Raw genomic sequence first — 13,162 nt, 5'->3', positions numbered from 1 at the left:
TCATCAGTTGCATAGAACACCCAGTGCTCAATACATCAAGTGCCCTCCTTACTGCCCACAACCCAGTTACCCCATCCCCCCACCCACCTCCCCTCCAGCAACCCTGTTCGTTTCCTAGAGTTAAGAGTCTCTTATGGTTTGTCTCCCTCTGTTTTGATCCTCATTTTTCCTTCCCTTCCCCTACATTCATCTGTTTCCTTAAATTCCACGAGTGAAATCATATGGTATTTGTGTTTCTGACTTACTTTGCTTGGCGCAATACCTTCTAGTTCCATCCATGTTGTTGTAAATGGCGAGATTTCATTCTTTTTGATGGCGGAGTAATATTCTATTGTGTGTGTACACACACACACACACACACACACACACACACACACACACACACCTTCTTTATCCATTCATCTGTTGATGGACATCTGGGCTCTTTCCATATTTTGGCTATTGTGGACATTGCTGCTATAAACATTGGGGTGCATGTGCCCCTTCCAATCACTGTTTCTATCCTTTGGATAAACACCTAGTAGTGCAGTTGCTGAGTCATAGTGGTTCTATTTTTAACTTTTTGAGGATACTCCATACTGTTTTCCAGAGTGGCTGCACCAGTTTGCAGTCCCACCAACAGTGTAGGAAGGTCCCCCTTGCCATTTTCTTTTTTTTTTTTAAAGATTTACTCATCTGAGAGAGGTGGGGAGGGGCAGAGAAAGAGAGAGAATCTCCAACCAGGCTCCCTGCTGTGTGTGGAGCCAGATGCCGGGCCTCCATCCCAGGATCCTGAGATCATGACCTGAGCCAAAACCAAGAGCTGGTCACTTAACTGACTGCACCACCCAGGCGCCCCAGCTATTTTGCCTTTTTTCCTCTCATCTTCTTATGAGTGTGTACAGTGGAGTTTTCCACAGCAACAGATCGAATGCAGAAGCAGATTTTAATTACAATCTAACTGTTAAAATCTATTATGCCAGAGATTAAAGAAATTTGCAAATTATTTTTTATCCTGGAAAACAAATTTTTCATACAAAAATATGTCATATTACTCTATATGGGTTATTGATATTCTTGAGTAAATTAAGATTTCGCTTTAATTTCTAATATAGTACCTGCAGGTATAACCCACTTTGGGTGCTCAAAAAATTTTAAGAGCATTAAAGCATCCTGAGATCAAAAGTTGGGGAACCACTGATCCATAGAAAGATTTCCTGAAAAGGATGTTGTTGGTCACTAGACCCAGAAGATAATCCATGAAAAATATTTTGTGATCGAATACATTTGAGAAATGGTAAGCCTCTCTCGGAAATCACCAAACTAGAAGCAAATAAGCCGAGTTTGCTTTAACTCTGTGTTTCCTAATTGTATCTGACCAAGATCCCCTCTTCCGAGGGCTTTCACGTTCGTCCTGGAGGCACACCTGGGCACCTCGTGGATGAACTCCAAGGCCTTCAGTCAGTCCCCAAGTGGAACATCTCTTACAACCCGGCTTTTGTCGAGTGTGGGCAGCACAGTCTGACGTGACAGCTCTGACAACACGAAGACGATCCTTTTATAAACATCAAGGCAGCTGAGCAGGACAGAGAGTTCCTTTATTTCTGCAAAGAGGTGTACCAAGGGCAGGGTCAAAGCCGGGACAAAGATCCCACTGAAGAGTCGAAACGGAGTCTGTTCCATCTGGCACACAGGCAATCGAGGTCCCAGAGTTCTCGACGACATCTTCCAGAGCAGATGGTACACGCGCTTGCCTCCGTCATAAAGAAATCTCAATTAAGCACCCACAGAATGCCAGACTTCAAGTTACACAACTTCCTGGTGCCCCCTCCAAGGAAAATAGGGGCCAAATATACCCTGAATGAGTCAACTTCTTTTATTGGGTTATTAACCGTAAGTCAACTAAATGTTAGGGAATGTCTACCAAAAAATGATGCCTTTGGTTATGGAACCATCAGTCTGAGTTCTTTTTGACAGTAATTACGTAACTGTGTCCGTTGTCTGTTAAAGCGAACTCCCAGTTCACAATAATAAACTCATGTCATCAGGCAGCTCATCTCAAGAGAACCCACAGTAATGTGCAAGGCACTCTGGGAAATCTAAAAATGAAAAAGAGGTGTCTCTTCAAAAACATATAATCTAGTAAGGGGCCAGAGAGAGCACCGGAGAAGAAAGTATTCCCACGCTCATCTCCGCAGCAGCTGGTGAGGTGGCCGGTGGAGCCCTGCAACCAATAAGTATCTGTCTCAACAAATCTGCTCTTTACCTTTAAAATGTTTGCTTGTACACGAACTGAGAGACACCACCCAGCCGAATATCTCATCAAATATTATCCAGTCAAACAGTGCTTCTTAGTGTGACTTCACGAGTTTATATAGGATTTTCAAAAAAACTTACACCATTGTGAATTAAAACTAGATCCTTTTAATATACATATTCCCTCTGTTAATTCAACACTGATTTCTATCGTGCGTGCACAAACATCTGGTTGGACTCGCTTCCTGTTTACTTATTTCCCAACATGCGGCAGCCTTCGGCGAGATGGCGAAGCTGAACTGGTTATTGTTAAAGAGTACAATGTACCTTGTCCTCGGAGTTTTATCAACTTAATGCTTCCAAGAGCCCTGTGAGGCTGCTCGGCGTGCTGGCTTGTCACTGAAATTTCCCGTTTGGAGGATGGCAAGACAGACCAGGATCTTCCCAAGTCTCCTGGCTGCTTGCATTCACATCACAGCTTGGCTGGGAAAGCGGCAGAGACTGAATAATGAGTAGATCTCCTCCAAACACAGCTGGGTGAGAGAGCTTCATTTTTAGACAGTAAAGCGAATCGTGAAAACCTCCCTAATGGTGTGGTTTGCTCCAGGGTTCTTTTGATACTTAAGAAGGGAAATATTAATCCTTGTGCACAGTACTCTTATTTTCAGCTTTATAGAGTTTTCTTCTCCAGCCATCCTTCTGTAGTGAGGCAATTCATTGTACTTGCGGCAGAACGGAAAGCATGAAGACGTCTTTCATAATCGAGGTGGTGATGGCCTTCTCATTTCCTGCCAAATGGATCAGACCACACTTTTAACCCTATAGAAAGAAACATGAATCAAAACAGGATTCGCTTTTAAACCTCCTACCACTTCCCTCAATTGCAAACAAGCAAAATGACATCAGAATTGAGCTGTGCAATTTCCATGTAGTCTGAGACAGCGCAGCCAAGCCGCCGGCAGCCTGGGATGCTACGGCTGGGTGGCCATGGCCGCCGTGAGAGACGGAAATGGCTCTGAAATTGCCCCACAATGGGAAGCTGTGTATCTGGCCTAGTCAAAATATAAATAATAATATTAAAAAAAAAAAAAGAATGTTGCCCCAGATTACAACGGTTTTGGTTAATAAACTGGAAGCCTCTCCTTCTCACCCAACTGGGATGATCTGAAAGTAACTAACCATTCAGCCACAAGGGGAACTTTGGAGCTTCTGTAATAAAGCAGAATCCCACATCAATTAAAATGGCTCACAGGTAAACAGCCCTTTTCCCACGAGGGCAGGGTTTACTAGGTGCTTGGCAAATCGGTTTGTAGAACAATGATTCACCCTCGATATTCAATCGCACATTTGTGACATGTTTATGCCCATTTATCAAATGCCCAAGAGGAACGTGCAAACTTGCAAGCATATTCCGGGGTGAAATACTAAAATGAAGTCTTGGGGTGACTTCTACAAAATGGCAACTTCTGTGCCATGAACAGCACAATCAGCACCTAGCCTCCGCACTCCAAAGACCTGTGCCACTGCAGGGCAGGCACGCGCACCCCACCCAACGGCACAAACGCGACTGTTTTGATTTCTGAGTTCACCTGGTGGCTGCACGTCTTCTTGAACAATACCAGCTCGATTTATGGCTTGCTCCTTCTCTGAAAAACACAACAGAAAAACTGCTCTTTACAAAGGTAGGGGGTGGGTCATGGTGGTAGAAATCTTTCTATTTCTGCGGGACAATGACCTGGGACAATTCGGAAGCGATATATACTAGAGGCCAATACTCAAAGCTCTCAGGTTATGGAAGTTAGAGCCTACAGAGCAGACAGATTGGGTATTTTCAATATGAGCAAAGAAAGCTGTACTTCCAAAGAAAAGCTCCCGACTAACATCTTTTCTCGGTGATCTCAGCATTTTGGAAAGGCAACAAAACAACAGAAAAAGAACAATTTTGAAAGAGCTGGTGGGCGGGATATTATGAGGGGAAGGCTGCTGAATTGAAGGAACAAGTACAATTAAGAAAACGATGTAGTTTCTATGTCTCAAATGTGCTCCGCTGAAGGACTAGACCCAGAGCTAAATATGCTATGTTTTTGATAGGAAATAGAGCAGAAAATTAATCTTTGGGTGGGTGGCTTTGGTTTGGATAATTGAAGCTTCCCTAATTGATTGCAGGTGCTGTGCCAATTAGTAAGCGTGTTCCAGCTACAGCAGCTCAGCCCATCTCTTTGGAGATGTCCAACAGGCGAGGGCCAAGAGAAATTGGGCATTTTATGTCTGTGGGCTTCAAGCGTTCTGACACATCTTTCTAAGTGGTTTAGAATAAACCCAAGGTCTGTGAAAACAAAGACTTATTATTTTAAGTATCTTGACAAACAAATGGCGGCTTTTCAGGGGAAAGACTTGGAGCCAAAGGATGTTTACTACTAAATTATAGTAATTAAATGTTGTAATCAGACCTTTGTCTTAATCAGGCTGCCAGTGTTTCTTGAAATCCACATTCAGCTCTTATTTAATATTAGGCCGTCTCCTTTATTCCGGCCCCTGGATTCTCATAAAGTTACAAGAAGCATAAAGGTATAAGAAACAGGGACTTGCCAAATCGAATATTCATTGAACTTGCTTCTCCAGTGATGTGACAGAAAGTCAATCCTAAGTGGCCTACCTGAGAGTTTTATCAATGCTAAGTTTAGCTTTGGCAAATAAAACACTAGGCAACAGGGATTATGTGAATCTTGATATCTAATTCTAAGACAGACAGAGGGAAGACACAGCATAATGAAGCCCACTATAGACAATGGCCCAATGGTTTCCCTGGGCCTCTCTGAAAAGTAGCAGGTAAGAGAGAACGAAGACCCTCAGGACCAAGCTATGCCAAAAGGCTTCTTCCATCTACAGTGGATAATGGAGCTCTCCAGTGTCAGATTTTCTAAAATAACTCAAAAGGTGATCTCATTTCCTAAGACATTAAATTCCTGTAGAATTGAGCCCTACCATACTGTCAACATGTAAGTTATCAAAGTACGGATGTGTCTCAAATAAGCTCTTAGAAAATGCCCATGGGAGCGTGGCTGGGTGGCTCAGTCGGTTAAGCAGGTGTCTGCCTTCAGCTCAGGTCATGGTCTCCAGATCCTAGGATCGAGCCCTGAGTTGGCCTTCCTGCTCAGCAGGGAGTCTGCTCTTCTCTCTCTCTCCCTTTGCCCCTCCCCCACTCATTCTCTCTCTCTCTCTCTCTCTCTCTGTGTCTTTCAAATAAATAAATAAAATCTTTTTAAAATAAATAGAATCTTTAAAAAAGAAAGAAAGAAAGAAAGAAAGAAAGAAAGAAAGAAAGAGAGAGAAAGAAAGAAAGAAAATGCCAATGGGTGCAAGACTACACTGCCCACTGCCACTGATGGTGCCAGGACAAAAATAGATACGATTTTCCACGCCTAAAAGGTCCGTTTGCCAATATTATGGAAGAGGTGAGGTGTTGTGGTTGTTGTTTTTTAAGATTTTATTTATTTATTTTAAAGAGAGAAAGCACGGGCACACACAAGTGTGGTGAGAAGCAGAGGGAGAAGGATAAGCAGACTCCGTACTGAGCACGGAGCCCAATGCAGGGCTCCATCCCACGACCCTGAGACCATGACCTGAGCCGAAATCAAGAGTCAGACACATAACCAACTGAGCCATCCAGATGTCCCTGGAAGAGGTGAGTTTTTAAAAAAATAATCAATTGCCAGAAAGCTTTCTAGCCATGGATTTAAGAAAATCAGACAGCCTGGTATATTGAACACATTCTCCAAGAGGCGGGGACTGCAAAGCTGGACACTGGCAGACTGCCAAGCACCAAAGGAAGTTGACTTTTGATAGCAAGGACAGAATGTCTAATTGTATCCTAACCTCTCACAGTGCAATGGAGAACCAAGGGAAGAGAAAGGAATCCCTGTCTTCACACTTTTCTTGCTAATTGCTAATGAGGTTCGAGAGAAGCTAAGGATTTATTTAAAATAGACCATAATCTCTTCATAATCCTTGTCCTTATGCAACCACCTCATTTTTTTTTGGCTTGGACAGGCAATTTAAACCGATTTGCTGAACTAGTTCCTATCAAGTGATAACCGGTATTAGCAACCTATCTACATCCCCTGGTTCTTTAATCCATTAATGTTTCATAAATACTCTAAAGCCAAAGCAGTCTTATATAAATTCACGATATGACACAAAGGCACTTTAAAATTTGTGAATGCGGACTATGCGAGAAGGAAAACAAACTGGTCCCTCGGGATTTAGCAGTATGTCTTGCTGAAGTTGACAGTAAGTTTCTATTTTGCTATCATTAGAGAAACAGCAAGTGTCTATAAACCTCAAGAAAAGGGCAACGCTGAAGTCAGAGGTTTAAGTATGCGAACAAATCAGGATAAGCTAATTACTACTGACTTTTCAGTAGTGAGCATGTTTCTATCAGCGGTGAAATGATTAAGACGCAAACATGCCGTACTGGGCTGGAGCTTCGTGATGCCGGTTAGAAAAGGCCCCACGCCAGTGTCTCAGCAAGCCCGACTCTGCCCCCTGGTGCTAAGGCAGTGGTGTGATTTGTAGCTTTAATTGAGGATCGTTATCTCTAGTCAAAGGGCCAAAGTGTTATTATGAAAACTGGTAATGCATGTGGGCGGGCTGATTCTCTGCCGGTAGTAACAGAATCCACCTAATAATTTTTAAGTCTCTGAAAATGAAAACATATCTTCATAGTAAATGTCCATACTGTCAAACAGCTCTACTGTGTGACTTGTGACTTTGACATTCACAATCACGCAGCAGAAGACAGTGTTCCCCAGGGCCCGCTGACATCTGACTGGCTGAGCGTGCTCGGGTGGAGGGCCAGCAGCCAGAAACCGAGCAGCAGGTGCAGAAGGTCAGGACCTCAGCACCCTGCCCAGTGAGAAGACCCTGCCTCAGGACCCCTCCCCGCCACCTCCTCTTGGCAACAGACAGTTAAAAATAAAAGCAACTCCAAACCTGAAGTAATGGGACAAATGGCAACATGTGAGTGTGGGCTGTATATGAGATAATAGCATTGTGTCAATATTACAGTTCCCGGCCTGGCTAACTGCATTGTGGTTATATAAGAGAATGGCCTTGTTCCTAGGAAATCCATGCTGAAGTGTTTGGGAAGGAAAGCTCACAGTGTCCTGAACTTACTCTCAAATGGTTCAGCAAAACAACAGAAATAATTACCCATCTATGTAATTCTGTATGTATATGTGTATGTATATATGCATGTATGTAAAAGTCTGTAATACAGCCAAGCATATGGGGGAAAGCAAATGCGGCAAAACGTACACTGGTAAATCTAGGTGACACATATATGGGGATTTATTGTACTATTCTTAGGTCTTTTCTGTTGGTTTGGATTTTTTTTTAATAACTGAAATATACAACCGCAAAACAAGTTTTTAGGACGTCCTTATACTTCCTTGTGACTGTTCCATGATGATTACTTCAAAGTATCTTTTTTTAAACAGCAAATAAAAAAATTAAAAATTACTTTTTCAACGTTCCCATTTCACTGCTGTTGCCTGGACACGTACTCTGTCTGCCTACAGACGGGGTCATCCAGGACTGGATGTGCCCCAGTGCCCAGTTGAACCAGCGGCAGAAGGGACCAAACTGCCATGGTGGCAAGTGCGAACCAGTGGCTCAGGGGGACCAAAGGGCCACTGGAGGCACTGACTCCTCCCAACACCAGAAACACTTGTGCTTCTTCACCAGAGAGTCTGGTTGAACCCAGGGAGCTCCGTAATGCCAGTTAGACAATAAGACTTTAGTCTGTCCCTGTACTGCACTGGACTCTCCAGTGAAAGAAATTAAAAAGCATATTCTAGCACCTGGCATGGGATAGGGAAAAGGCCCTCCCGAGGTCAGAAGTATTCCTGGGTCAAGCGATTTCTTCCAACCCTGTTCCAGTGCCGTACAACAGACTTCCAGCCGGGGGCAGCAGGTGCAGCAGTAAGAGAACGTGACCGACTGGGGGAGGACTAGGTCCCCTCACGACAATCCCGTGCAGCCTTTCCCTCCGCTAGTAAACACTCTGTGCTGTCTTCAAGGCACGTGAAACAGGGCATCATTAAGTAGCAGACAAGGTCAGGGAGTTAGGCTCTAGTGTCCACCCAGCAATTAACGTGCTCAGTGGCTCTGGACAAGTCACCTAAGTGAGGGGACTGAAAGAGCACGGGTTTTCTGGCAAAACTCTTGGGATTTGATGCTTCTGCACATCTACTTAAAGTTAAAAATGAACAGGATCACCGAACATGATCCAATTCTGTCCATCTCACAGGCTGGGATCAAATACATGTTATTTTTAAAGGCCATATTCAGGATCACGGTCTAGTTCTAGGCCACAGAGCCAGACTGGGCTCCGAGCTACAGCAGCTGTACTCTCCCCGAAACGTGGGCTCTTCCAACAAACCACACTGTGCCAGCAGGATGAAAGCTAAAAGGCATCATCTGGGGTCACCTCCAGGAGCACGACAGAACTGTCCCCATACTTCCGGCATGGGATCGCTGACCGCCAATGCCAACGCAGTCTCCCGAGGGCTCATTTTGGGACTCAAGTGTCACATGTAGAACTGACCTTGTCATCCCTGTTAACACCTAGGAAAGTCTGGCTGAGTTAGTGGAAGAGCTGAAGATCACATGACATGAAACCCAATAAGGCAGTCTTGTCAGAGCGGCCTGCCTGCTTTAAGGTACGGAAGACCGCCTTGATTTTATTTTATCTAAGCAGACTTCCCCTTCTTTCTTGCTGCCGCTGGGCTTATTCTGGCAGAGACCCTGTAATGGAGCTGTCCCCGCACTCCCCGTGCCCGGGCTGGCCAACAATACTCAGGCTGGCCCCACTGAAGGGCCCGCACCGACCTGACACTCGGACCCGACATGGTAACGTGGGCTCCTCCCGAGCCAGCCCACTGGCCCCACTTCTCAAGGACTGGATGTCTGGCCTACCTTGCCCTGCGCTTCCAAGAACTGTGGCCTTCTCCTCGGTCTGCCCAGAGTCCTGGGGAATACAAATGTATGAAGGATGGTCGGGAGAGGAAGACCCAGGAGAGGCTAAGAAGGAGTGGCTGAAAGACAGGAGCAAAAGAGCAAAGGCAAGAGGACTGGCAGCGGGGGTGGTCACGGAAGCTCAGGGAAGACAGTGTTTCAAGAAGAGTGGGGGCTGTGCCTCTCACTCACAGATGACTGCACTTCCTGCGTTACAATGAGAACGGAAGTCATCACCCGGAAGTGCCCACAACTTCCCAACACCGAACCTCTATTTAGCTGCATCCTTACCTGCCCTTCCTTCTGAGCCAGTGGAAGAGGTGTCCTGCCTTCGGTCCAAGGCTCTCCTCCATCTGATCTCAAGATGCCCTACCACCTGTCACTCTATGGATTATCTTCATCCTTCCTTGTCCGGACACCTCCTGGCTGTCCCACCCCTCCCTGAAACAAAACTCTCCCTAGACCCTCTGACCTGCTGCAAACATACTCTATCATTCTCCTCTACATACAAATACCTTTAAGTAGTCATTCAATGGAGCAGCGACTCTCTGCCCACCACCAAACCACTGAAAGCATTCTTCACTAGATAACTCTGACCTTCACCTTCTTTTTCATGAATTCACTGAATATTCCCACTTCTAATCTTTCTGACTCCAAGAAGCCCAAGCCTGCTGGCCATACCCCTTTTCATCAAGAGTTGTCTTCATGGGACTTGCGACTGCAGCCTCTTCTGGTTTTAACCCTCTTGCTCTGGCCGCTCCTTGTCTCCTTTGATGGCTCCTTTCTTCTGATCGTGTGCTCTTCCAATACTGTGTTTACCAGTGTTCTGTCCCAGGCCAGCTTGTCTCTCGCGGTTTCCCAGTGCCGCCCTGGAGCCCTTAGCTCCGATGGCTCTGCCTCCCACCCCGTGCTCATCCAGTGCCCCATCCAGGCCCCACCTCTAGTTCCAGCTCAGGCCCAGTACCTCAGCTGGAGGTATCCCACTGCCTGTCCACGATCTCCGCGAGCACATCCAGATATCCCACTGCCTGTCCGCGATCTCCGTGAGCACATCCAAATTGTCACTCTCCTTCATCTCCTTCCCTCACCCTGTAGAGTTTACTTCTTAAATACAGCTCCCCAATTCAGTACTTCTCCCCAGTCCTATAACCACCACTGGTTCGGGCTACAGTCACCTCTCCCTAGTCTCCTGTGACCACAGCAAGTACAGCCTTCCTCTATCCGGAAATCTTGCTGACCCCGAGTGAGAGGGAATCCGATCACCTCACTCTTTGGATTAAAATACTTCCTTGAGCCTCCACTGGCTAGACACTGGGGACAGCAGAGGGCTGTGGAAGTGTTTTAATCAAGCAAGCAAGATGATCAAATACAAAAAACAAATGGCACGACAACAGCCACAGAGAAAACTGGAGTTCTAGACATTTTCTGACAAACAAGAATGAATTTTGCCAGTGACAACCGCTCATGAAAGAAATATTATCAGATGCACCTCAGAATGAGGAAAACGGACAATAGAAAGGAGTGAGATGTAGGCTCGGTGAGTAAAGAATGTGAGCAAAGAGAAACAATCAGTGACAGCACAAAACCCTGCCAGTACTAGGTGACTGGGAAGGAATAAATGCACAGAGGGGCGTGTGGTACAAGGACCAGGGCATTCTCCTCAGGTCTTTGTATATTTCCTAGGAGGATAAAGATATTGACGAACTTTAAACAGTAATCCTGAAAGAATAAAAATAGAATGTAAAACTTTCAAAAGAATAGAGGAGAAAACGAACTTGAAGTCGCAGAAACGGAGGAAAAAAAGGAGTTATAGAAATAGAAGATTTCTAAAACACAAAGTAAGATGCAAATAAATATAAATATATCAGTAAACATATATGAAAATGAGCTCAATCCAACAGTTAAGAGAAATTATCAGATTGGATTACAAAATCCAGTTTAGGCTGGTTATGAGATTTAAAGACAGATGCCAAAGAGCACCTGGGTGGCTCAGTCGGTTAAGCATCTGACTCTTGATTTTGACTCAGGTCATGATCTTAGGGTTGTGAGATCGAGCCCTGCGTTGGGCCCCCACTCTGCGGGGAGTCTACTTGTCTTCCTCTCCTTCTGTCCCTCTCCCCAGTCTCTCTCTCTCTCTTTTTTTTTTTTTTTTAAAGATTTTACTTATTTATTTGACAGAGAGAAAGAGCCAGCGAGAAAGGGAACACAAGCAGGAGGAGTGGGAGAGGAAGAAGCAAGCTCCCAGCAGAGAAGCCCGATGCAGGGCTCGATCCCAGAACGCCGGGATCACGCCCTGAGCCGAAGGCAGACACTTAATGACTGCGCCACCCAGGCGCCCCCCTCTCTCTCTCAAATAAATAAATCTTCAAACAAGAATATTCTCTATTGTGTGCACCTAATAATATGGCCTAAAGATACCTAAGTAACAGAATTAAGAAGTTTGGTCTGGAATTGACATACACAGAACTCTGTACCCAAAGATGACATACACTCACTTCAAGCGCAGAAGGAACATTTCAAAACGGACCTGTACTAAGCCACAAAGCAAATCTTGACCAATCACCAAAATCATATAGCCTTCATTCTTTAACCACAAATGCAAATAAGGTAGAAATCAGCAACAAAAGGGCAACCAGAAAGACCACTGTGGCCACTGGGTAGAGAATGAGTTAGTAGTTGGGGCCTGGTAGAAGCAGGGAGACCGGCTTGGAGTCCAAGGAGAAGGTGAGGGAAGTGGGCTGGATGACGGTGGGGACAGTGAGATGGACAGAATGCTCTTACCATCTTGGCCGGTTATGTACCCCGGAACCTAACGCGGTACCAGGTACGCAGCCATTGCTAAAATCCGGGTTATAAAAAAATGCAAAAGAAGCTAAATAAATACTAGTTCAAGCGCTGAAACGAACTGCAGCTCTATCCTCCCAATAGACAGGCCAGGCTTTCATGGCCCGGTCACCAATACCTCACCTGCCGGGACCCCAGTATACTTCCAGGTCAGCCAGCCCTGCTTAAATCTCCTTGTCTCACACTCCTGTCCTATGGCTCCTTATTTTTTAAACATTTTTATGGAATGCCTAATATAAAACTGTACTAGGTGTTTCCACACACCTGTTATCTCATTTAATACACCCCAAAACCTATAAATTGAGTCCTGCAAACTCCACTGCTATAGATGAAGAAATAGGCTGGGCTCAAGGAGGTTAAGTAACTCGCCTTAAGATCCTTATCTAGGAGGGATTTAGACCCTCGCCTGCCCTGCTCCCCCTTTTCACCCCCTCAGAGACAGTACGGTGCTGTGGTGTAGTGACTGAACACACTGGTTCAAATCCTAGATCTGACTTATCGGCTGTGGGTCCTTGTATAGGTCACTTAACTGTTCCATACCTGTCTGTCCACATATAAAATGGGGGTGATGATCACACAGCAGCTACAACAAATGGTTATGAAAACTACATGGGTTAATATATATGAAGTGCTTGGGATGCATGGCACAAGCCCACACCTTCGTCATCTGATCTGGACGAGCATGTCTCCACCTCGGCACCATGCGCATCCTGGGGGGCTGTGCACCGCGGCACTTTGCAGCATCCCTGGCCTCTAGCCACTAGATGCCAGTAGCACCCTCACACCACCCCACTCCACCCCCAGTTGTGACAGGCAAAAATGTCTCCAAGATAGAACCAAATGTCCCCTGGGGGACAAAATCATCCCCAGCAGTGAGCCATTGTTTTAGTCTTCATAGTGGACACTTTTCCAGTGGGATCCAAAGCAGAGCCCCTTGTCCTAAATTCTATTCTAGATGCCCTAAGAAGATAGCCTGGGGCACGGATCCAGTCAGGATGATGGAACGAGATTATGCAGGGATTCACACCACCCTCTGTTTACCCCTACGTGTGGCGCATGGACCTAG

General features: G+C 45.5%; 1 protein-coding gene across 1 annotated transcript in view; it reads right to left on the bottom strand.

Moving 5' to 3' along the window:
- Positions 1–906: 906 nt before the first annotated feature.
- The window catches only part of SMIM20 (small integral membrane protein 20), a 13,823-nt gene continuing 1,567 nt past the window's right edge, over positions 907–13,162 (bottom strand). Inside the window, exons 2-3 of the mRNA XM_044389755.3 lie at positions 3,825–3,881; positions 907–3,054 (exon numbers count right to left, since the gene is read on the bottom strand). Of these exons, the coding sequence (XP_044245690.1) occupies positions 3,017–3,054; positions 3,825–3,881 (95 nt within the window). The 3' untranslated portion in view covers positions 907–3,016. The remainder of the gene's footprint in view (positions 3,055–3,824; positions 3,882–13,162) is intronic.

This window comes from Ursus arctos, unplaced genomic scaffold (genome assembly GCF_023065955.2).
Source record: "Ursus arctos isolate Adak ecotype North America unplaced genomic scaffold, UrsArc2.0 scaffold_9, whole genome shotgun sequence".
Taxonomy (NCBI): Eukaryota; Metazoa; Chordata; class Mammalia; order Carnivora; family Ursidae; genus Ursus; species Ursus arctos.
Note: the sequence above shows the minus strand (reverse complement) of the source record. Positions and strands in the feature narration are given on the sequence as shown.